The sequence below is a fragment of the Hemicordylus capensis genome, chromosome 1 (genome assembly GCF_027244095.1).
Source record: "Hemicordylus capensis ecotype Gifberg chromosome 1, rHemCap1.1.pri, whole genome shotgun sequence".
Taxonomy (NCBI): domain Eukaryota; kingdom Metazoa; phylum Chordata; class Lepidosauria; order Squamata; family Cordylidae; genus Hemicordylus; species Hemicordylus capensis.
In genome coordinates this window covers 260,635,615-260,659,166 of record NC_069657.1, presented here as the reverse complement: position 1 = coordinate 260,659,166, position 23,552 = coordinate 260,635,615, and the positions used below count along the sequence as shown (strand labels likewise).

General features: G+C 43.1%; 1 protein-coding gene across 3 annotated transcripts in view; it reads left to right on the top strand.

The window, feature by feature from the left end:
* The window catches only part of SNAP25 (synaptosome associated protein 25), an 89,177-nt gene that overhangs the window by 57,258 nt on the left and 8,367 nt on the right, over positions 1-23,552 (top strand). For 2 of the 3 annotated variants that reach the window (XM_053284692.1, XM_053284693.1), the window contains exons 4-5: positions 8,684-8,732; positions 18,657-18,774. In XM_053284692.1, coding sequence (XP_053140667.1) covers positions 8,684-8,732; positions 18,657-18,774 — 167 coding nt within the window. Of the gene's footprint in view, positions 1-8,683; positions 8,733-18,390; positions 18,509-18,656; positions 18,775-23,552 lie in introns of all 3 variants that reach the window. The other variant, XM_053284694.1, reaches the window with a different exon arrangement.

The window sequence follows — 23,552 nt, the reverse complement described above, 5'->3', positions numbered from 1 at the left end:
TTGATTCTGTTACAAATATTTAGGACTTGGTAACAATGTATTTTAAAACTGTACAGAATCCAGAATATGAACGATCATATGTTAGTGAGCAACCTCCTACTTGTAGTTCCCAGCCTTATCTGAAGTAACTTTCCAAGCATTTGAGCTTCTCTTTTCTTTTCCCCCCAACCAATACTGCAAAGCTGATTGGCTGGCTAGATGGACCAATGATCTGACTCAGGATAAGAAAGCTTCCTATATTCCTATGGGGATGTCCTGGAATTCAGTACTCTCCCCTCTTTCCCTCCCCCACCCCCTCAAAAGTATCCCTATACTACATTATCAGCTAGCTCCTGCTTGATTTCTGCACCAGTTATAAGGCTGGGCAGAAATGGAGAAGGTTGTACAGAAAACCAGGAGTGGACTTTTCTGTATAGTGGAGGAACTGGGCACTCTGAACCTCAGTTTTCTCTGTCTCTAAAATGGGGCTATGACTAAGAATGTTGTCACAACATGGTGTCCCTTAAAAACTGAAAAATAAATAGTAGTTTCCGGACTACTTACAAGGGTAGCCCCACATAGAGCACATTACAGTTATCCATTGTGAAGGTTACCAGCAAATGTACCACTGTTTTGAGGACATCTGTCTCAAGAAATGGACTCAGCTGGCGTATCAGTCGAAGCTGATAGAAGGCACCTCTGGCCACTGCCTCAACCTGGGACACCCGGGAGAGACTTGGATCCTGAAGCACCCCCAGACTGCATACCTGTTCCTTCTGGGGAAGTGTGACCCCATCCAGAACAGGCAGATCAAAATCATCTCCTGAGTTTTGACTGAGTTTTGACACTCCCAACACCCTCAGATGCTCCAGAAGGATACATTTTAGGGGTTTTAAATGTTGAAATCCCTTATTCTGTAGATGTAGAAGCTCTTCTCATGATCCATGTGAAGAGCTTCTGTCAGGTCTGTGGGGAGAGTGGGCTTTGCCCGCTCTCACCACAGGCTATCAAACTGCAACCCTGATCACGGAGTCGGTGGGGGCTGTGGGGATTGGGGGCCACATGGCCCCTGGAAGTCCCAGAATGCCCCATGCATGTGCATGGGGAATCCTGGAGAGACCCTCAAGCCTGAGAGGCTGGCTGCAGCCTCCCAGTCAGGGGTCTACTCATGTGTCATCATGAACCGCAGTGACACATGAGCAAAAAAATGAGGTTAACAGAGTGCTTGCTCCGTTAACCTCATTTAAGGGGAGAGGGGATTGGGTGGGCTAGCCGCCTTGGGAGCACCGGGCTCGCATGCAAGCCCAGTGGTTCTCACAATCGCTGGGAAGCGAGCTAAGCTCCCTTAGCCCGCTTCCCAGTGATCATGGGAATAGTCTTGTAGAGTTGTTGTTTTTAACAAAACTCCTCCCAAAGCCACCTGTAGCAAATAGCAGCTTTAAGCCCAGCCTTTGTCTCAGAGCAAGCCCATGTGGAAAAGAAAAGAAAAATCCTGAATCATTCCCTCCATGTTTGCTCAACAAAGGCTGTTCCATTAAAACTTAATCGTTACTTGGTAGTTATATCGCTGCCACCACACCCAAATTATTACAGAGTTTGCCCCCCCCCCATTTGGGTGAATGTCCAGGGAACTCTCCTCCTCATTTACCAATGGAAAAATACAAAAACCCCTTCACGTGCAGCTCCCATGTGGTGAGAAAACTTGCTGAACAATTAATATTGAGGCATGTTTGCAGCAGAGCAAAACCCCTTTTTCCTGAGTTAAAAATCCACTCAGAGGCAGGTAGAGTCCAAAGAACAAAAGGAGAAAAACTTTATTCAAAATACTACAGACTGCTTCAGTCTGAGGCTCTCTCAGCTTTAAGTTACAGGCAAAAGGAACACTCAGTAACTACAAGAATACTACAAAAAGCACCCTCAGATTATATTGGGACTTGAAAGATCATGGTTACCCAGTTGCATAGAACATAAATGCAAAATACCAAAAGCCCCCTTGAGAGTTCACTTCCTGCCGCCAGGCCTTCTAGGTCCCGGTCACAGTGTGCTGAATGGCTGGTCCCCAGAGGTCACTGCCTGTCAGTCAGGACAGGGTTCACTCTTTAGGGGAAGGGAGGGCTGATCGCCACACCACCATTTTGTGCTGGTGGCTCCCAGGGCTCTGGCTAAAAAATAAAAAGTTGCTTCTGGAAGGTGTGCCTACACCCCTGATGCAATTAAGGTCTTGTAGGGTTAGAGTTTCTTCAGTTTAGCATGAGCACAACTCCATGGTATTGACTAGAATTCAACTTCAGTTCTTCTGTGATGAGTCACCTTTTTTCATAGGAAGTAACTGTCAGCTTTGGGTGGAGGTGATAGATCTTTTTTCTTTTTCCCATTCAAAGACTTGGCTGTTGAGTGTAATTGTAATAAAATGACAGTTCCTGAAGAAGGGTTACTTTGTTTTACCTGAAAGGTTACTGGTAACAGGAAAATGGGTTCAAAAGCAAACTGCTCACTACTTAATAACTACAAAATCCCAGAAGTCCCGTCCCCCCCAAAGCACCCACAGGATGAGGATGATTTGTGCCATGGGAATGCTTAAATGTCCCCTGCCTGCCTGTTTCCCCCTGAAAACCCCCCCTGTCAGTGTCTGGACCCAGGTTTACTTTGCAAAAACAGGTCTCTCTGGAACCCTGCTGAGGCAAAGGCATCTTAAGGACCAGAGTTTCTTGGGACAACAGACAAAGAGATGGCTGGGGTTTCATAACATGCAGCTTCTGAATAATGTATATGTTGCCCCTTCTTCAGCCCAGGGCTAAGATCCCTTCCTCAATCCAAGGGACCATTGCTAACTGGAAAAGTGTTCCATTTCCATTCAAGTCTTTCCACTAAAATAGGTGATAAAAAAAGACATTAAGCACTCATTGCAATTAAACATTCTTGAGACTTGGGCATCTGTTTATGTAACACCTTCCGGGAAAACAAACTTTGGATCTTCTTTAGTTCTCTCTAGGCACGTGACAGGGAGAGACAGCCCCGTTTCATAGACTGAATGTTCAACCAATCCCTGTGCTACTGTTACTGTTATTTCTTTTTAAATCCCACTAATGTAGAACATATACAGGAAGCTCCCAAAATGCTGTGAGGGGGACAGTTGGCGGGGAGACTGTGTCGCCGTTTGAGAGAATTCATTAGCACATTTAATGAGCCGTTGGGTGGCACCATGGTGTTAACACAGATTATGGTTAACTAACGGGGAGGGAGGAAATAAACTATAGTTCATGTCTAGGAAATGACATGTGACCATTCTTGTGTCTTTAGGCAACTGACATTTCCTTTTAGCGTCTCTTAACTGTTGGCACTGTCAGACTGTCCTAGCAGATAAATCTCTCTCCCGTCTTGTTTAAAACATCAGAGTACATGAAATAACATTCTCCTTTAACTGGATGCTTTGCTTGGTGCACTCCAGCTGCCCACTGACCAAGCATAAGGTTCCTAAAATGCACCCTACACACAAGAAGAACCATCCTGCACAACGAGCGACCCACCAAGTTGGACGTGGTCCACCACTAGCCGTAGACTGTGGCCTGCCACATGCCTGCCAAGACTCTATTTTTGCAGGCAGAGGGAGAAAGAACAAAAACACTCCGGAGGTTTATCACACCCCTGATGAGCTGCCATATTTGGCTGGTACATTGTTTTTGGCTTGGTGGGCCACAAGCTGCCTGCACTACACTGTACAGGAAGCATTTGCGGTGTCATTCCAATCTGCAAGTGGATATATTTTATGTGAATCAAGGCTAAATGACATGTTACAAAAGGCAGCTTCCCTCAAGGAGGAAAAAGCAACCTCAGGGCCCCCTCCAGAGAACAGGGTCATGGCACAAGATTAAAGACTTCCTCCGCCCCACTGTAAACCCATCTGGCTTGCTCTCCTGCAGCTATTTGGCAAAAAGGCCAAAGCAGTGCAAGGGCCAATATCTGGCCTTAATGTAACACACAGAAGCTCTTCATACGATCTGTGTGACGAGCTAGTGGGCTCTCTGCAGGGAAGGAGGGTTTCACATACCTTCCCTGCAGACAATCAGAAGTGGTTCCCTAGGCAGGCAGATCGCCCACCCAGACAAGCAGCAACTCTCCTGCGGGCTGCCCACACCTTGCTCAGCCGCTCTGAGGCTCAGGTCAGGGAAGCGCTGCCCCGTGCCACCCCACGCCCGGAGTCCCAATAATGCACTATGCAAGTGCATGGTGCATTATTGGGAGCCCCTCCCCCCCGAGTGTGCCAGCCGTGGCTGCCACACGTTAAAAAAACCAAAGGTAAGGGAGCGCTCGCACCCTTAACCTCATTTAAGAGGGTGGCTATTTAGGCAGGCTTGCTGCCGAGCCTGGTGGTTCTCACGAGTGTGAAAAACCAGGCTGGGCTCCCTTAGCCCAGTTTTGCACGCTCATGAGAGTAGCCTCACAGAGGTCATTGACACAATCAGAAACTGTGTTCTACCTGGGTTTGGGAGCTGTGTGTGCTCCCAATTTTGGGTTGTGTGGAAGCGAGGTGGGAAGAAAACCTGGGTAGCTTTTCCTCCCACCCCCTTCTGCACAAGCAAAAATTGGGAGCACACACAGCTCCCAATCCCAGGTAGAACACAGTTTTTGATTGTGTGAATAACCTCATAGTTTGGTTCCCAGATTGTGGTTTTTTTTAAATTAAAATTTCTATAGTTTCCCACCCACCCCAGATGTATATATACAACTCTCATCTCCTCCTACCCTCCCCAGATCTATTGCCCTGTCTACCCCAAGTTGTCAAGTTTTGTTTTGGGGGATGTTAAACCCAGTGGGGCTCCAGGAGAACATACTGTAGGAACATAGGAAGCTGCCATATACCGAGTCAGACCACTGGACCATCTTGTTTAATATTGTCTACACAGACTGGCAGCGGCTTCTCCATGGTTGCAGGCAGGAGTCTCTCTCAGCCCTATCTTGGAGATACCAAGGAGGGAACTTGGGAACTTCTGCCTGAAGACAAGTCAAAAGACTGGAGAAGAAGCCTATTCGACTCATGGTTAGATTGGTTAGATTTGGGCAAGGACGTTCCTTTGATTATCTTTTGTAAGCAGCCCCTGCTAGCTGCAGAGTCCAAATAATTCCTTATTCTCCTTATTCATCTGTAAACAGGTTTTGGCAACACTGCCCTAAGACTCCTGTATGTTTCGCAAGTGGAGCTGATCTTGCAGATGTTACCCTTATTTTATTTTTATTATTTATTTATTTATTACATTTATAAACTGCCCTAACCAGATGCTCTTTATTGCATTTATATCCACTCTTCCTCTAAGGAGCCCAGGGCAGTGTGTGTCAGGGATCTCAAACTTGTGTCCCCAAATCTTGTTAGGCTCTTTCAGGCATTGAGGCTGGGGATGATGGTAGTCCAACAACATCTGGGGACTACCAGATGTTCTTAACCCAAGTTTAAGAACCCCTGGTGTATGTGGTTCTTTTTACCTATAAAAAAGGGGAGTCTGATCCTATGCATGTCTATTCCGAAGTAAGTCCGCTTGATCATAGGGGAGTACAGGATTGCAGCCTTAGGCTCTGTTCTAACATCCACATCCTCTTGACTCAATCCATGATGAAAGCAAAGCTCAGAAAACCATTCTGTATGTATTCATGTTTGCATTCATTTGATTCATAATCCTCAATTATTTTTATTTTTTATTTATTTTAATTTTATTTTTACATTCCGCTCTTCCTCCAAGGAACTCAGAGCGGTGTACATGGTAATGTTTATCCTCACAACAACCCTGTGGTTTCATGGCTGAATGGGGATTTGAACTCAGGTCTCCCCAATCCTAGTCCAACACTCTAACTACTATACTTAAAAGCAAAAATATTAGCCATTAAAACTGAAGAGTAGATTTAAGCCATCTGCACATTTTTTGAGTGCTGAGCAAGGCATTTCCCACAAGATCTTCTTACAAGACCCTAGATCTGAGCTATATAGTAGCTCATATGTGACAAAGTTTTGTCTTTATTAATTTGCAGCATCACTGAAATCTTGGCCAAGTTCAAGACTGAGTGAACTTTGCTGAATCAAAGGAAAGTGCTTGGCAACAGAGCTCAAGTCATTAACTGCTAAACTAAATGGGGAAATACAATACAAAAAGTGAATGACTGCAAAAGAACTGAGTTGTGTAATATAATGTTTTGCTTAATGTGATGTGTTCAGCTCTTGGATCACTTTGATTGTCAAAAACTTCACAGAAATGTCTGTGAAGATGAAACTCTTAAAAGCACAGGCAAACTCCAGAGATCCAAGTTCCAAACTGAAGAGAGACTAGAGGAAGATAAGATTTAAAATGGATACTCTCTTTCACTTGACATAGGAAAGTGGGCAGGTCTGAGCAGACCAGGATCCCAAAAGTAGCATGACAGGGTCAGCAAGTAATCCCACAGACCTGGGGCTGAGATGGGTGGAGAGGCAGCAGATAATTAATACTGGGGACAAGAGATCATACAAAGTTTTGCAGGCACAGTGTCAGCCTGGAAGCACAGCCGAGAACAGCTCATTCACTGCCCTGAAAACCAATGTCTCAGAATGCAGTGAATGTGTATGGAAGCCACTTTACCTCCCTTTAGAATGCATGTCTAGCCCTATTCAGCCTGATTGTGTGAATGGGGGTACACCAGCTAGCCACACTCCTACACCAACATGCTCCTCTAGCCATGTCCTCCTCCCATCTCATGGTTCAGTGCCAGCCTGCAGAGGCAAGCGCTGAATCCAGCAAGAGTTTCTCCCTATGATCTCAAACCCTGGCTACCCAGTGTATGAGATCACAGGGAGAATTGTACTACATTCACTAACCAATGTTCTGATTCTTTCAGTTCTTACTTATACATTCTTTGTCTTTTCCATATTTCTGCTATCCCTTTCCCTCACCTTACTTCTGCAGGCATCTGCGGGGGCAGGGGGAGTTTGTTTTGTTCTTTTCCATTTTATTCTTGGTGAATAACTACATATGCATCTGTAGGACATGAGGAGATGTGTGAATTCCAGAAGTCACCTGGGGCTAACCAATTCCACTGCACAGGAAATCCATGAGTTCAATTGCTCATGTTACACCAGAAGATAAAAACAAGCAAACAAAAGGGAAAGTATTAGTTCCATTGCTCTTTTCGTCAGGTAGCATGTGGCTACCTGATCAACATGCCAGATAGAGAACATATACGTCTAAGCAAATCTTACACCCACTCATGGCTGTCCAGTGGCCGTGAAGGTGGGATAAACGCTCAAGGTGGGCAGGAAGGGAAGGTGTGCTCTACCACTATGCAGAGGAGAACGATTAGAGGAAGGTATGACTGGATCTGGAACTGAGCCCTAGAGCTCCCACCTTAGAAAGTCATGAGTGAGACAAAGTGCAAGAACAAAAAGTACTGGATGGCCAAGGCTTTTGAATGGAAGAAAATCATATCACAGACTGAGATTTCCTGATGGGAGATGCAAAATAGGTGTGGCAGGATCTTTTCTTGGACCATCATTCACTGGTATAAAAATATGACACAATATGACCAGCAGAAGTTGGTCCCCAAAGATATATTATCTCTCCCAGGGATGGCCAACCTGAGGCTCTCCACTGGTTGCTGGACTAAAACACCCACAATCCCCAGGTGTAATTTACTGAAACTAGGGGCGATGGGAGTTGTTGGCTTCTGGGACTCCTGTATCTCCTCAGGTGGGAACCCCTGAGTATTATTTGCCATGTTACATCAGAAGGAGGAAGAAGAACCATGGCTGCAAGGCAGCCACAGGTGGCCACCCCCTGACTGGTACTATTCCTTTTATTCCCTGGGAACATGGTGGAAACGTGACTTTGTTCATATTAAAAAAAAAACACCCTAGCAATGGGCAGACCCAAAGGTGGGGTTTGTTTTTAATTTGCCATGGAGGCAGATATAAATGCTCACTTGAGCTTCCTGCCATATTATGAAAGCTCTGAAGCCACTCCTACCTGACAAAGAGAGCAATGCAACTCATATTTTTCCTCTCTTTTTTCCACTTCTAGTATAACATGAGAAATTGAACCTAGGGATTTCCTCCACAGTGGAATCTTTTTCTAATGAAAACTTTTTCCTCCTTCTGAAACAACCCGGTTTTACAATGAATACTTAATGGTATTGGTACAATGAGGAATGGTCAGCTTTCTTATATACTGATGTGAGCACTTCCTGTTGTTTCCTTGACTCTTGCCATGCCTTTCACTGTTTATCTTTGGCCTAGTTCAGGCAATACATCCAAGATGGCCCCCACCACTGCACCATTAGGGACATGCACAAGCATGTCCCGCCCTCTCTCCTGGTGCGCGTTCCCCTTCTTCTGAATGGCATGGGGGGCAGTGGTCTTTGCCTGAAACAACCCCTCACATGTGACCTAAATACAACATTGATGTGGAAATAGACTTCATGCAAAGGGGCAGATCGGACTAACCAAAGAAGGAGGCTTAGAAGAAGGGGGAAGGTATGCCGAGAGAGGTAGCAGGACATGTTTGTTCATGTCCATCATCATGAGGACAAGGACATAATCATGTGGCTGGCAGGCCAACTCAGATGTGTTGTATGAACCAGCCCTTTGATCTTAATTTTTCCCATATCAAGGACTACTTGTTCTTGCACTAATTTCTTTTTCTCTATCTCTGTCTCTTTGCTTCATCTTGCTGCTCTTACTGGAATGTAGAGCAAAGATGCTGGTATCAGAACTTTGGTTATGTTGGATGAGCAAGGAGGTAAGTTCAGATTGTTTACATAAGAAATTAAAAGCATTGTCTTAATGAACTGCATTATTAACAATATATATCTACAAAAGGTTTTAGTAACACATACATATGTGTGGTTGGGTGTTTGGTGGTGGCTTTAGACACTGTCAGTATGACTCTGACTACTACAGATGGAGATATTTTTTTTAAAAAGACTTCCTTTTCAGTACCCACTGAAATCAACAGGAATTCCTTAATGGACTTTGAATCAAATTGTTTCAACAAAGAAAAATGGCAGAGTGAGACTGTGATCTTTGAGCTCTTTCCTACAAGGAAGGCCCATTGAAATAAAGGAGAATTATTCTAGGAAGTGTTTTGAGGAGGGGCCACTTCAAAAGTTACTAATTTTGTACATGGAAAGCACTTCTGTGTACAATAAATATAAAAGCTTCATGCAGAACATCATGGGTGAGGACTGAACATTGCATCTCAATGAAGCCAGAGCCCATCACAGATTTCCAGTGAATGTATATATAGTGAAACAGCATCAGATACAGTTTGATGTGGTTATCCATAAGCAGCTTGTAGGCTTTTTCATGCAATCAAATGCTTTCCATGTAGGGTGTTTGTGACATGTTGAGCAGCCCTAATGACATTATTAGACAAGGCACAGCTATGAGAATAATACAAGGGAGCTCTGGGAACAGCTTGCATTTCTCTGGTTCTTGTTGGAAATTGCATGCAACATCATAGACAAACAGGCAGTTTACCCTGCTTGGGTAACAGCCCAACCCTGTCACCTTTAAAGGCTCCCTGATTTTGTTTCTTGCATGTTCTTTAGCTGATGTCCTGAACCCAAAGATTCCTGTTGATTTTAAGAGTAGGTGGTGTGAAGAAGACTATCACCTTTGCGTAGCATCCAGACTAGTTAGTCATGACTAAGCACCATCGAAATCAATAGGACAGATCAGCCATGATTATCTTGTCTCGCTGATTTCAATGGGACTTTGTCATAATGAATTTAGTCTGGACTCTGCCCTTTGTCTCAGTCTGGGGTCTCCCCTGTCACCTCTCCAGTGCAAATAGTCAGTAATTCAAAGTTCTGCAGATCTCCATTGTGTATACAAAGAGCTTTGTGTGAATGAACTATTCTCATCAGTGTCAACAAATGCTCTGTGCATACAACCCTTTGCACAACTGGAACATTTGCAACAATGAAGAGAATGGGGCAGTTCCAGCTTTTATGGACCTTTTTTGAGCACATCAAAGCTCTCACTAGTGTGGCTAGTGACTGAATCAGTGACTGAATCAGTGACTGAAACTAGTGACTGAATCAGGGTGACGGTGTCCAACAGTCCATCGTCAGTTTTACTAATTGCAGCTCAGCCTCTCCCACACACAGTGGTTACTTTTGTGACAAAGCCCTCTTGTGGAAATAGGTATTTTGATCCTCAATTCCTGTTGAACAATAGAACCAAAGAGCAAGCTGGATCATGAAAGTATGCTACAGTATTGCATGTAGAGAAAGTCAGGACTCCTTGAACTGGTACTGATCATGCCTTAAGGTGTAACAATTAATTAGTCTCTGAATTAGAAACCATGGTTTTCTCAAGTGAAAGGCTAGCACTGATTCAGATCGTCATGGAAATGCTGTGATTACTGCACTGTTTGAAATGTTCTTTAACCACATTTGTACACTTTTATTTTTTAGCAATGTGCAGGTTGGATAAATTTCAATATTTGGAGGGAAATGTGATTTTCCTTTTGGGTGCAGCTGTACTTCTGCTAGCTTCTGGGACCCTCTTGTTTGTGCAGCGTGTCTAAATCATAGATGCCTCAGCAGATGATCCGATTAATGAACCTATTTGTTAACCTTGCCATGTGATCTTTTTTCAGATGACCCTGACAGCAGAGGTTACTTAGGATTATTAGGTGTAGAAAAAGAATCTGACATAGATCTTTTGGGTGTGCTGAGGACAAAGAGCAGCACATTTCTTTGGGGTCTCCCCTCTCTGACTTTAGGTTTCCTGGGTGACCTGTTTACTTTGATCTTGCAGATGATTTAGAAGTCAAGACAAAAGCCTCATGAGTCATCTTCACTGTAAATGGAACAACCCAAAAGTTTGTCTCTAGCTCAAAAAGCCACCCTCTTTGAGATCATCATTCTGTAGATGAGATCCTTGCAAAAGCCATATCATGCCACAAAAGACTCCTGTTGGGTCTTATGAACATCTGAAGGATCTCCATTGCCTCCACTGAGGCAAGATTGCAGAGGCAAGAGAATGGAGATCCTTCAGATGTCCAGGTGGGCAGCTGCTCTCCAGAAAGGCATACCAGAGCTGGGCCACCAAAGCCCAGTCCAGCTGCTGCTGGAGACACTGATACTTACCCCCGTCCTGGGCATGTAAGCAGCACCCAAACAGGCCATCCCATGCAAGGGCGTATCTAGGGAAAATAGCGCCTAGGGCAAGCACTGAAAATGGGCCCCTCGCTGCAGATTAGCAAAGGAGACTCTCCACCATGCATTGTGAGCCTATGTATGTTTTCTCAGAATTCTGAACATATTCAGTAAGGTTTGATTCCAGGAGGTTTTTCACACGAGGCTTTTAAAGCCCTTTAACACACATCTCCTCTGGAATGGAGGTGCTGTATTCACATGTTGGCCAGATCCCCTGCTAACTGGGCAAAGAGGCACCTTTTACCATGGTGAGTCTCTTTATTTAGCAGGGGGAGAGTAACTGGCCCTATCCACCCCCAGCACAGTACCTCCAGTGACTGTTGCTGGTGTCTACCTTGTGGGTTTTTTTTAGAATGTGAGCCCTTTGGGGACAGGGAGCCATCTTATTTATTTATTATTTCTCTGTGTAAACCTCCCTGAGCCATTTTTGGAAGGGCGGTATAGAAATCGAAATAATAATAATAATAATAATAATAATAATAATAATAATAATAATAAAAAATTTACCCTGAAGTCCCTGCGAGTTATTGGGGAGCAGTTCACACACATGAAAAATAAAATAAAACAAAAGCACAACACATCCTTCACAGTTCTCACTCAGACCTTCTGGGTTGCAAAACAACTTGAACATAAGAGCATTTATAAATGAATGAATGAATGAATGAATGACTAAATAAATAAATAAATATAATATAATATAATATAATATTGTTTGTTCCAGAAGTTTTTGTAATTTTCTGCCATGAAAAGCCAAGGCATCAAATTTTCGAATCTGTTTCAAGTTAAATATTCCGATTTCTCAGTCTCTCTCCCCCCCCCGCCCCATCAAAGCCCTATAGCAAGCAGATCCCTATATATGGGCGGGGGTAACCACAAAAAAGAATTAACATCATACCTCCATTAAGCAGGCAAAGGCTGGTCTGTGTTGGGCAGAGAGAACTGTGGTGGGTAAAAGGCAGCCAGCGATGGCCACTCGGACTGTCTCCTTTTCCCTTCCTTGCTGGCTGCCTACCTGGGCACTGGAGTTCTTTCTGGAAGCCCCGCCCACCCGTCGATCAGCTGAGAGGCGGGGAGAGAAGGAGCTGCTGTGTCACAGTTTACAGGCTGCTCCGATTGTAGGGCAAGGCAAGCAGGAGAGGAGAAGGCAAACCGGCAGGTGGCCGAGGGGCCTTGGGGCTGGGCAGGTGGGCAGTGGGGTGGGGGTGGCAGGCACTGGCGTGGCACCCTCCCCTCAGTGGCACCTAGGGCACCTCTTCCCAGTTACGCCCATGACCCCACGTACAGAGCCCAATGCTCCAGCAATTCCAGTCCCTCTCAATTGCTCTTTTTTCTGCCTCTTGTCATCAAACCCGTGAGACTTACACCCATTACTCTGCTAGAGGGCCTGCTCCATAGCACTGCCCCAGGCCTTGAGCAGGTTGAAACAGAAACATGCAAGATAGCTTAAGACAATGCTTCCCAACCTCGGTCCCCAGATGTGGTTGGACAGCAACTCCCATCATCTCCAGCAATAATGGCTGGAGATTATTGTGGCTGAGAATGACTTTATGTAATTACTTGTTTGATTTCTTTACCACCTTTTATTAAAATAATCCCAAAAGTGGTTTACAATATAACTAAAACAATGCACAATTAAAATACACAAAGTTCAGATATGAAATATGAAAATAATACCCTGTTTCTCCAAAAGTAAGACCTAGCAGTAATTGATGTACCGCTAATTGCCCTAGTGCATTTTTTTGGGCTAAAATTAATACAAGACACTGTCTTATTTTAGGGGAAACACGGTATATTTATATTTAAAATGTTAAAAACCTATTTAAAACAGCAATGCACAAAACACAAAGCAGCAGCACTAAAAACTGCACTCTCGTATAAAAGCCTGGGTGAAGAGCCATGCTTTTACTTGTTTTCTAAAAATTGTGGTGGAGGCTGAGGAGCAGATGTCAGCCAGGACTCAGGAGAGCATTCCAAAGCCTGGGAGCAATGACTGAGAAGGCCCTGTCCCATGTGCTCAACAGCTGAGCCTCTCTCACAGTCGGCATGCAGAAACCCTTGGGAGCAGGCTGTCTTTCAGATATCCAGGGACCAAACCGTTAAGGGCTTTAAAGGTCAGAACCAGCACCTTGCATTGGACCCAGAAACAAATTGGTAACCAGTGCAGCTCTTTCAGAATGGATTTAATATGAACCCATCAGGCAGCTCTGAATAAAATCCTAGCTGCTGCATTTTGCACTAGCTGCAGTTTCCAAATATTCTTCAAGGGCAGCCCCATGTAGAGCGAGTTACAGTAATCCAGCCATGACATAATTAAGGCATGGGTTACTGTGGCCAGATATGCCTTCTCGAGAAAGGGATGCAGCTAGTGGAGAAAGGGCACACCTGTGCAAAAGCACCTTTGGCTACCACCTCCACCTGAGCATCCAAAAGCAGAGCTGGGACCAGCAGTACTCCCAAGCTGCACATTTGCTCTTTCAAGGGGAGTGCAACCCCATCCAGAACTGGTTGGATCCATTCATCCCGACTCGCTCTCCTACTGACCAGCAGCACTTCCATCTTGTCTGAATTCAATATCAGTTTACTAGCCCACACCCAGCTTGTCACGGCCTCCAGCCTCTGATTCAGGTCATCCAATGCTACACTAGGTCATCCACTGCCACCACTGAGGAGGTAAATCTGTTTTGAGGCTATACAACGTCAGACTTCAGATGGAGGGTCCCCAGTTGATTGCTTCCCCATGAAAAAGCATCCCTACACATAGAACAGTAGATTGTCAGGAGGAAGTCTCGGTTAGAATCCTTCTCCTGAGATTTATGTTCAGGGATTATTTTTTTCTTTTTGAATGGAAGTTTACTCAATCAGGTGAGTCTCCACCTTTGATGTGGTATAGCCCAAACATAGGCTTATTGCCTCGGTGAGAGGTAGGCCACAGACCTATCTAGAGCAGGATAAGGTACCCCCCATAACAGCTGTCCATTGAATACAGTTACCATCTCTCAAATCCCCCATTTTTAGTATCATAATTATAAATGGCTGTTAGAAAAGAGATGCGTCACATCTGCTAGACAAAGCCATGATTCCGGTGTCCTGCTGCCCATCTGTAAATAACTCACACTCTGTGCTCTCCTTCATGACATACTTACCTTTGTTACTGAACAAATTGCTTACCCTACAGGAAATAACAGGCCAGTGTGTTCTGAATAACAGGCTATCAATGATAAATGATTGAATTGGCTGAATGAATTCCCTAAGGCAGAGGACAGTTCCCAGGCTGACCCCTCTCTGTATCCACATTGTCATGTTCCCACTAGCCTGCCTGATCCAATGATGCAAGGATGTCATTCCACTAGCCATGATGAGGGCTGTGACCCTTCCTTCAATAAAGCAAACAGCTTCTTTGGGATGTACAGAGCTTCAGCACCCACAGTAGGGAGTGGAGGCAGTGCCGGTGAGCAAAAACTCCATGTATGCATACCAGAAGGCCTTAGCTCCTGAGAAAACATGAATCATGTGCACTAAAGCCCAAGGTCGGACTTTGAAACTGCACCTAACAGGCCTTCCCAAACTGCTGCTGCTACAATACCACTGCAACTACAAATAAGATGACTACAAATATCCTTCAAAATTGCCCTACTCTGCTGAAATCCGATCCCGATATTCAGGGACGATCTGCAGAGGTAGAGCCCAGTGCCTTGATCAATACCACCCATGGGACTATTTCCAAACATATTTTGTAGATGGAGCCACCTAATGGTGCAGCGGGGAAGCAACCTGCCTAAAGAGCAGGAGGCTGTTGGTTCAAAAACCCACTGGTGTGTTTCCCAGAATATGGGAAACTCTTATATTGGTCAGCAGTGATATAGGAAGGTGCTTGAAAGGCATCATCTCATACTGCATGGGAGAAGGCAATGGTAAACCCCTCCTGTATTCTACCAAGAAAACCACAAGGTTCTGTGGTCGCCAGGAGTGGAAATCGATTTTACGGCACAACCAACCAACCAACAACATATTCATAAGGCATTTTGACATGAGATGTGAAATGTTGTTTTTTTCCAATAGATTTTTTTAATTTTTAAAATTATAGAATGAATAAAAGAAGAATACATCAGGAATTTCCAAAATATGAGAAATATATAACATTACAAATTGTTATCAGCATTGAAAAAAGGAGGGAAACAACCTATCCCTGCAAATAATTAGGTAACAGGAAAAAGAAGCATCATTACATTTCATAAGTACAGATAAAGGGAAAAAAGAACAGTTTCTATAAACAAATTGCCAAGTTAACAAAAGAAAAGTAAAAGTAAGCCCTATATATTTATATTAAGAACAACTTCCTAAAGAAAAATAATAAACTATAAGTATACAAAAATTCAAATATTATTCTTAAAAGAAATATAAAGGATAAGTTAGAAAGAGATATTAAACACTGAACAGCTATAAAACCTTGCAAGAGCAATGCCACCCAAGAATTGCTGGTTAGGGAAAGCAAGGCAGATGACTCAGACAAGCTGTGAGAAAGTAATATGTAGTGCAGTCTTGAAGATCTTTACTCCGAAATAAGTCCCTGTGTGTACAATGGGCCATACACCTTAGTAAGTGTGTGTACTGTTGTAGCTTTAAGTTGCATATCCCAAAGCACTTAAGTCAATATATTTAGATTTAAGGATTTAATCCAAGTTCTTTTTGGGTTAAGTGGGGCAAGGATAGGGCTGCTGCCTTTGATCCACATGGTGAATGAATCCCAAAGCAACACCTGTTTCTAGGCATTCCTTTGCTCAGTCCTGGACCTGTTTTCAGAACCAGACTTGCCCTGCAATGTGAAAAGGCAGTGGTGAGTGTGCCTCTGAACATGTGCAGAGTGCACTGCTCTCACCACTCAGTAATCAGATATTAAGTGTCCACATCGTTGGGATTAGGAGTAAGAAATGCCACGTCGGAGAGCACAGCTTCCAGGTATGCGTGTTGCTCAGCACCTTTCTGCTTTAGAAATTCACTGTTGGTTGCATCAGGCAGTCTCCCCTCACAGCCTGCTGGCAATCATCGCCTGAGCTGGCAGCACCAGGATGGAAATAGAAACTGCGGCTGCTACTCCAAAGCCACCTGAGCATCTCCTTAAGCTGAGGCCATCCTCCTGTGGCTGACTAAGCCAGCTTCCAGTCAGATTTGCATTGGCAGGGTGATGTAATGCCGCCCTCCAGGCGAGAGAACTTTGGCCTGATGTGCCTGCCGAGTCTCTCTGCCTATCAGTGCCTCCTGAGGATGAGACTTAGTTACTGAATGTCTTTGTTTACTCAGCTCTAAGCTCACCCAAATCAGATACCTTGAGGATGTCTGAAATGTTTTTAAAACATTTTAAAAATAAGCTCTTAAGATTATCCCTATAATAAGTAACTTCAGAGAAAGCGCCGAAGAAAAATCAACCAATACTCTACCCACTGTCAGTAGTAATAAGGCCATGACCATTCACATGATCACAAAGGAAACTTCCTCCGTACACCCCCTTCTCACTCATGCCATCCCCTTTCACAAACATGATATACAGAACCATAGCCCCCTTCCCCCCAGTCTTTCTCTTTTCCTTACCCATCACCTGTCAACCAGAGGTTTTGTGGAAGAAGAAAACTTCTGAAGCCTAAAGACAAACTATCTGTATCTATATCTATATCTATATCGGTATATATAGATATAGATATAGATATATCTGTCTCTTCTCATCATCCCCTCCTTTTAATTTCAGACTGGCCTTTCCTTTAAATGTTTGTGAATTATACTCTTCTCTCATTCTGATATCTAAATGTGCATCTACTTGTGCTTCCAATGCAGACAATGAGACTAAAATCAACCTTCTTCAAGACCCTTTTTCCCCCTTTTCTGTTCCTGTGTAGCTGGAATTAACCTTTCTCTCATTGACTAAAACGTTTCTTTCCTACTTAGCTACCATACTACATTTGAAAAGTGGATTGTGAATCTGATTTTTAGCAGAGAAACCAGCTAGTGATGTGCCAGAGAAGTAAATGAGTGTACATGCAAAACAGTTGAGAAACATTCACTAAGATTTATACTGCAACCATATGCTTTGGGCTAAATGACAAAACCTTTGCTTCTGCAAAACAGTAAATAATATGTACAGGCATTCTCAGCCACTGATGAACATGTGGACCATAAGTATGAGCAAGTCCCAGAGCACTAGCATTTATGAAAGTCACTAATATTTGCATATAAACCCACTGGGGTGGGTGTGATACTTATGTTATCCTGTTATGATGCAAATCAGGTGTAACTCCATTAAAGTAAAAGGAATTGCATTGACCTGATAATATCCTGGAAGCTATGGGAAGATCAGGTAAGCAGCTGCAAAGCTAATGATGTTTTTCAAGAAAAGAAAAGGCAACAGCCAGTTATATTCTTATATATCCCATTGGCTCTGAAACTTTCCAAAGTCTATGACAGTCTATCCATCTGCTTCTTTGGACATTGAACTGGGTCCTGTGATACATGTAATTCCTTGTGCTGCGTTGGGGTTACTCCTGGCGTATAACAATGTCACTGACAGAGGAATAAGACCCATGGTCTTCTCTTCTTTAGAGATGGACCACGGCCAAAAATTCAGATCTGAAGAGCCTCAGTCTTTGAAAAAGTTTGTATCTGGACATGGATCTTAACTCAACTCTTCATTTCCATTCTTAACACCATTATTAACTGTATACTTTCCCACCCACTCTCAAATCAAACCAATTACATTTTCAACCATCATCAAACTCAAAGACATTTGTAAGTGGAAGTACTGTAGTTCTTTTCCATGGAAGAAAACCATTTAAATCCTTTTCTAATGTACATAAATACAAGGTAATAACCACATTTCTTTCTTTTTCTTGGATGTCATTGATGTCTTAGTAACTGGATGTATTGTATTATGTTTCTGGACTCTGAGGTATTTGATAGCTCCTCCTCCACGTTTCCATTTTGTTCAGATTCATAGACGTCAACGCATCTCATTCTTTTTTGTCCGTAAATGTGTGTATGCTTTACCATATTAGTAAAGGGCATCGTTCTTCAGCCTCTAGGTTTGCTCTCATCTTTGCTTCAATGCATCAGCTGCAATTAATGCATTGAAATGCCATCCTGATTCAGTTTCTCCATCCATCATCTTTTTCATGTTCTGTTGAAGACAAACAGCTACGACAAAATACAATTCATTCCATACTGTCATCCCTTTGTCCTGACCAGAACAACTCGATCGTGTCGAAGAAGGCATGAACCATATCAACCAAGACATGAAGGAGGCCGAGAAAAATTTAAAAGATTTAGGCAAATGCTGTGGCCTTTTCATATGTCCTTGTAACAAGTAGGTACTGGGTACCAACTCTGCTCTGTAATGTCTAGTTCTTTGTCACAAGTGAATGTCTGAAGTTCTTTTATTTTTTGTCTTTTTTTTTCTTTGTCCCTTTCCATCTGCTTCATACTGTGGGGATAAAATACTTGTGTTTAATCAGAACAACTGGAACGCATCGAAGAGGGAATGGACCAAATCAATAAGGACATGAAAGAAGCAGAAAAGAATTTGACGGACCTAGGAAAATTCTGTGGTCTTTGTGCCTGTCCATGTAACAAGTAGGTGCTGCCTGCCTGCCTGCCTGCCTGATCTCTTGAGCACCCAAGGCTGATCTCCAGCAGCAAAGCCTTGTGACGCTCATCCTTGCTTAAGGCACCTGGGCAGGATGAGCATGTGGCATGCAGAGAGAACAATTCTGGTTCCAATGCATTCATCTCATAGTGTAGACCAGAGGTTCCCAAACTTCTTGGACCAAGAAACCACTCTTGTCCTGCTTTTTTAATTAATCCTAGACCACCCTCTACCCCCATTGCCAACATTCAAATTCCCAACCGCTAGGGATACAACATGGTGGCTATAAGATGGCTTGCAATGTATTCCCCTTTGAGAACCTCAAGGTATTGCCTGGAAACTTGACTACAAGTTGAATACAATAAACTTGAATACATGACACAAGGGTACAGGGCTTCACATCAGTCCCAGCAAAGAAGAGGAAGTAGCAGTGGCAATTCACTTCCCTTCCTACTGATGGGCACTGCTGTGGTAGAGTGGACGAGACCAGGGTAATGAGGTTCCACTTACCGGTTGTGAACCACTTACTGTTGTCTCAGAGATAATCAGCGGCTTTTGTGGGTTTATTGTTTGGGAACTGCTGGTGTAGACAATTCAGCGGGATTACTGTAGATGCATTAAAATCAGGCATACCACAGTAAAATCTTCACTGTTGACACTTTTTAATGATGAAGATTTCAACATTTTACAGAGTGTGTACTACATAGCATTAATAACCCAAGTGTAAAAAAAATATGGCACTGCTAGAAGAATCTTAAAGTGAATGCTGTCTTAACCATGACTTGTGACTCAAAATTACATACAGCAAATATCTGGAACAAAAAATTATTAGTAGAAAGGAAACCACCACTGCCACTCCCATATTTCAGTGAATATCTTTCTTCATAAGCAATGGGGAGATCTCATAATTTCTTGTTTGATTGCAAGCTATGGAGAATACAAACACTGATAGGAAAACTGGACCCACTTGGCTAAAATAATTCCCCGATTGGGTAGCGTGTACACTGCGTGGAAATGTTGAAATGTGCTGTGTTTGCTTGCATGCTATTGCCATAAATTGAAAATGCAGCATAAAAATATTATGTGTGGACTTTGAAGTGAGAATGTAGATGTGAAAGAATAGGCTTTCTGACAAATAACAGAATTAGCATGCACTGTATTATTGCATGAATGAACCACTAAAATGCATTTATCAGCAGACCACCCCAGAGGGTGTGTGTGTGTGTGTGTGTGTGTGTGTGTGTGTGTGCGCTTGAGAGAGAGAGAGAGAGAGAGAGTGAGAGAGAGAGAGAGAGAGCGCCTATATATTTAGCATTTCATTGATGAGACCAGCCTTACAGATAAGCACTCAGCTGATCACCTGAAATGACTAGTAATTCTTCTGAGTGAGCTTGCCAAACCCATCACTCAGGCTGCCCTGTGACATATAGGGATATGTGAGTAGACAAGAGTGTTGGGTTTAAAAAACATTTCTGGGCTGGTATATTTCTTGTGCTTATCTGCAATTCTGGATCAGTCTTTTGAAACAATCCTGTATAGAGGGGGAAACTGGTCAGACCTCCTCTGGAAGGGTCATTCCATGTGGCAATGAAGTGCAGGATATCCAAAAATTTTGCACAAGTTCCAAGTGGGTCTTGCTCTCTTAAGGCTTCAGTGCAGCTTCGTAGCATGATCTTACCCTTTGCACACATGCAGAGGGTAGGATTGTGCTAAGAAGCAGAGTAGAAACCTGCCACAGCATATGTACGGGAAACTTATGTGAACACTTTGAATGTCCTGCACTTTATTGCCATATGGAAAGACTCAAAAAGCATTCTGCTATTCTGAAGCTTTCCTACACAAGGTTGCCTTCAGAGAAGATGAACTAGTGCTGTCAGCCTGGATGTGGAAGCAAGAGTGCCCTGGGCTGACTGCACTTTCTTCATAATTCAGAGTAAAAAGACTGCAGTTGGGCCTTGGCTACTTGTAATTTAGAGGCAATTTATTGAAAGGATCGTGAATAGCAATATTCACACTCATTCGGAAGAAAAAAAGACAAGCATCACTTTGATCCCCTGCCCTTCGTCATAGTCACTTGATGGAGACCTATATATGCTTAGCTCTGGAAGTGCAAGTTAGTGCAGGCAGCCAGTTGCTGTCCACAGAGCTGGTCTTAGGAATAAGTCACACCCTGGGTGAGGAGTCCTCACAGTTAGTTCACTAGTGTTTTCCCCCCTCTCCCTAGTTCAATGCCAACAGTACATTCAACAAACAGTGAGCCACTAAATCCAGCTTGGCGCCCCCTTCTATTAGGAGCACTGGGCAACTGCCCAACTTGCCCATCCCTAAGGCTGATGACCCTAGCTGTCCATAACAGCAGCAGTGTTGAACAATGAGAGCCATTCTGTGAGTCATCTTGAGTTGTGCACATGTTGGAAAAGAGAATAGTGTGCTGCTGTCTCTCATGAGAAGAGCCAAGGCTGAAATAAAGATTCAAACAATTGTCTATCTTATTGTAGTTGCAGTGTTTAAAACAAAAACAAAAACCAGCCACCAGACTCCACTCTTTTTGTGTTTCCTGACCCAACTAATATGCAGATACATAGCGTTATTTGTGTATCTGTTGGATCCTAAATGCAGGTTGATCTTATGCATGCTTACTTGGAAGTAAATCCTGCTGCATTCAACGTCTTACTTCTACAAAAGTGTGCATAGCCTCATAGTACAATCCTATTACTTCTAAATAAACATGAACATAAGAACATTATGTTATGTTCTTATGTTCATGTTTATTTTGGAAGTAATGGATTTCAGTAGGGCTAACATCTAAGTCAGCATGCTTCAGGTTCAGGGATGACTGCAAGGGGTAGTGGGTTCTTCCCCAAAAATATTTCCCATTCCCCCATCTACCAGACTGGAACTTTACAGCAAAGTATCAGACGCTGGACTTGGTGAGAACATGTGTGCAGAGCGGGGTAGAGTAATCTCCCCTACAGATTTCAGGAAGCCTGGTACTGACCTCTCTCTCCACCCCAGTCTTTCCTGGTACTGACCTCTCTCTCCACCCCAGTCTTTCTTGTCACATGTTATTGGACAGGAAGAGGAAACTACGTTGGAAAACAGGCTGGAAAGTTTGACCTTATCCTCAAATACAGTATTTCCTAAGACTCTAGCCCGTTTTCTGAACCGCATGATAAATGACCAGTGAAGGGACTTGGTTATCATGTGTTTGGGGGTGGGAGAGAAGTCAGAGTCTCTTGATCTGAAGAGAGTTGTAGACAGATTTGCTTCTTGTCACAACACCATGTTTATTCGATATTTATTTACTTCGTTAATAAAGTAAATAAACTAGCATCCATTACTTTATGTATTTAATGTCTTTAATGTATAGCAAAATCCTTGCTCCCCTAATAGTGTTCTTTGCCATCCCTTTGCTCTCTAAAACTAGTTGCTAGAGTTGCCCCTGTTCAGGTTGCTGCCATACAAAGCAATCCTAAGCATGTCATTGGTAAATCCATTTGGTTGAATCGAAATAGTAACTGCGTATAGAGTTGCAGCCTAAGTCCATTAACTGACTCAGTCCCCAAAAGCTCAGGAGGACAGAAAGGAACATTTCTAAACCAATTTATAAACTCACATTTATGAAGTGTGCTGATGATGAGCACTGTTTGATACCTTTGGCCAAAGGAATAACATTTAAGAGCCGCTGGATTATACACTTTGCCATTGGGTAGTGACAATAACAAACACTTATTACTAATACCACTCCGCATTTTCAATTTTTCTCATTTCCTTAGGTAGGAGAGCTCATTTTTATAAACAAACTGATGCATACCAAGACACCTAATTAATAATAGTAGTCATTTTGTTTTGAATCCTAAGAGACTTGCTGAAACTGGTGTCATTGCTAAGACTCTAATGAGCTTCTGTCAGGGCCAATTTGTAATCACTGAGAGTTTTATTTCTAAAACAACTCACAAGGATGCTGCATGTGCTAATAGTATCTGTCACTTCTGGTATGCCTGGATTTTAATTTCTCTGTGGTGGCTCAGTCAAAGATGGTTCCTTTGAAACACTCCTGTTGAATCCAGCTAGCCTATCTCCAAGATCTTTTCTAAGGCTAAGATTCTCCACATAGCTGAAGATCCATTTTTGCCTGAGTCCTGCTCGCTGTGTAGGCTGTTATTGCTAGTGCATTAAGAGAATGTTGAACCACTGGGGCAGCTATGCTTTACTGAGAATGCTTCACTTCTTATTCATGCCTGTAGCTGGTGCATGAAGAAAATATAGAGGAATTTCCCTTTCTGATGCTCAACTGCTACACATGCTTGTATAGTTTTAGTTTTATTTTTTCCTGCACTCATCCCCACTATAACTTAATTTTACTTTTTGTCTCTGTGGACAAAGGTTTGTACATCAACTCTGGATGTATGGTTACTATTTCCAAGTACCGATATATTATTAAAATATCTAAACAAATTGCTCTAACTGTGACTCTTAAGGCTAACAAGCCAACATTCCTGAGTTTCTAATACTGGAAGAGTTGGTGGATTTAGAAGTTCACTGTGCCATATATTAAAGAAAGGAACTTTGGGCATGGTACGGTGTTTAAAATGAAGCCAGATCTGTTTTTGTTTTTGTTTTTAATCTGAGAAGGTGTGTTGCTGTGATGTGATGTACACACTATCCTTGGCAGTTTTGTTTCTTGTCTGTCTGGCACTATGTTCTGTGTGTTATATGTCCAACTATACACGTGTCATGAAATAAAACTGAATGTTTTCTAGTT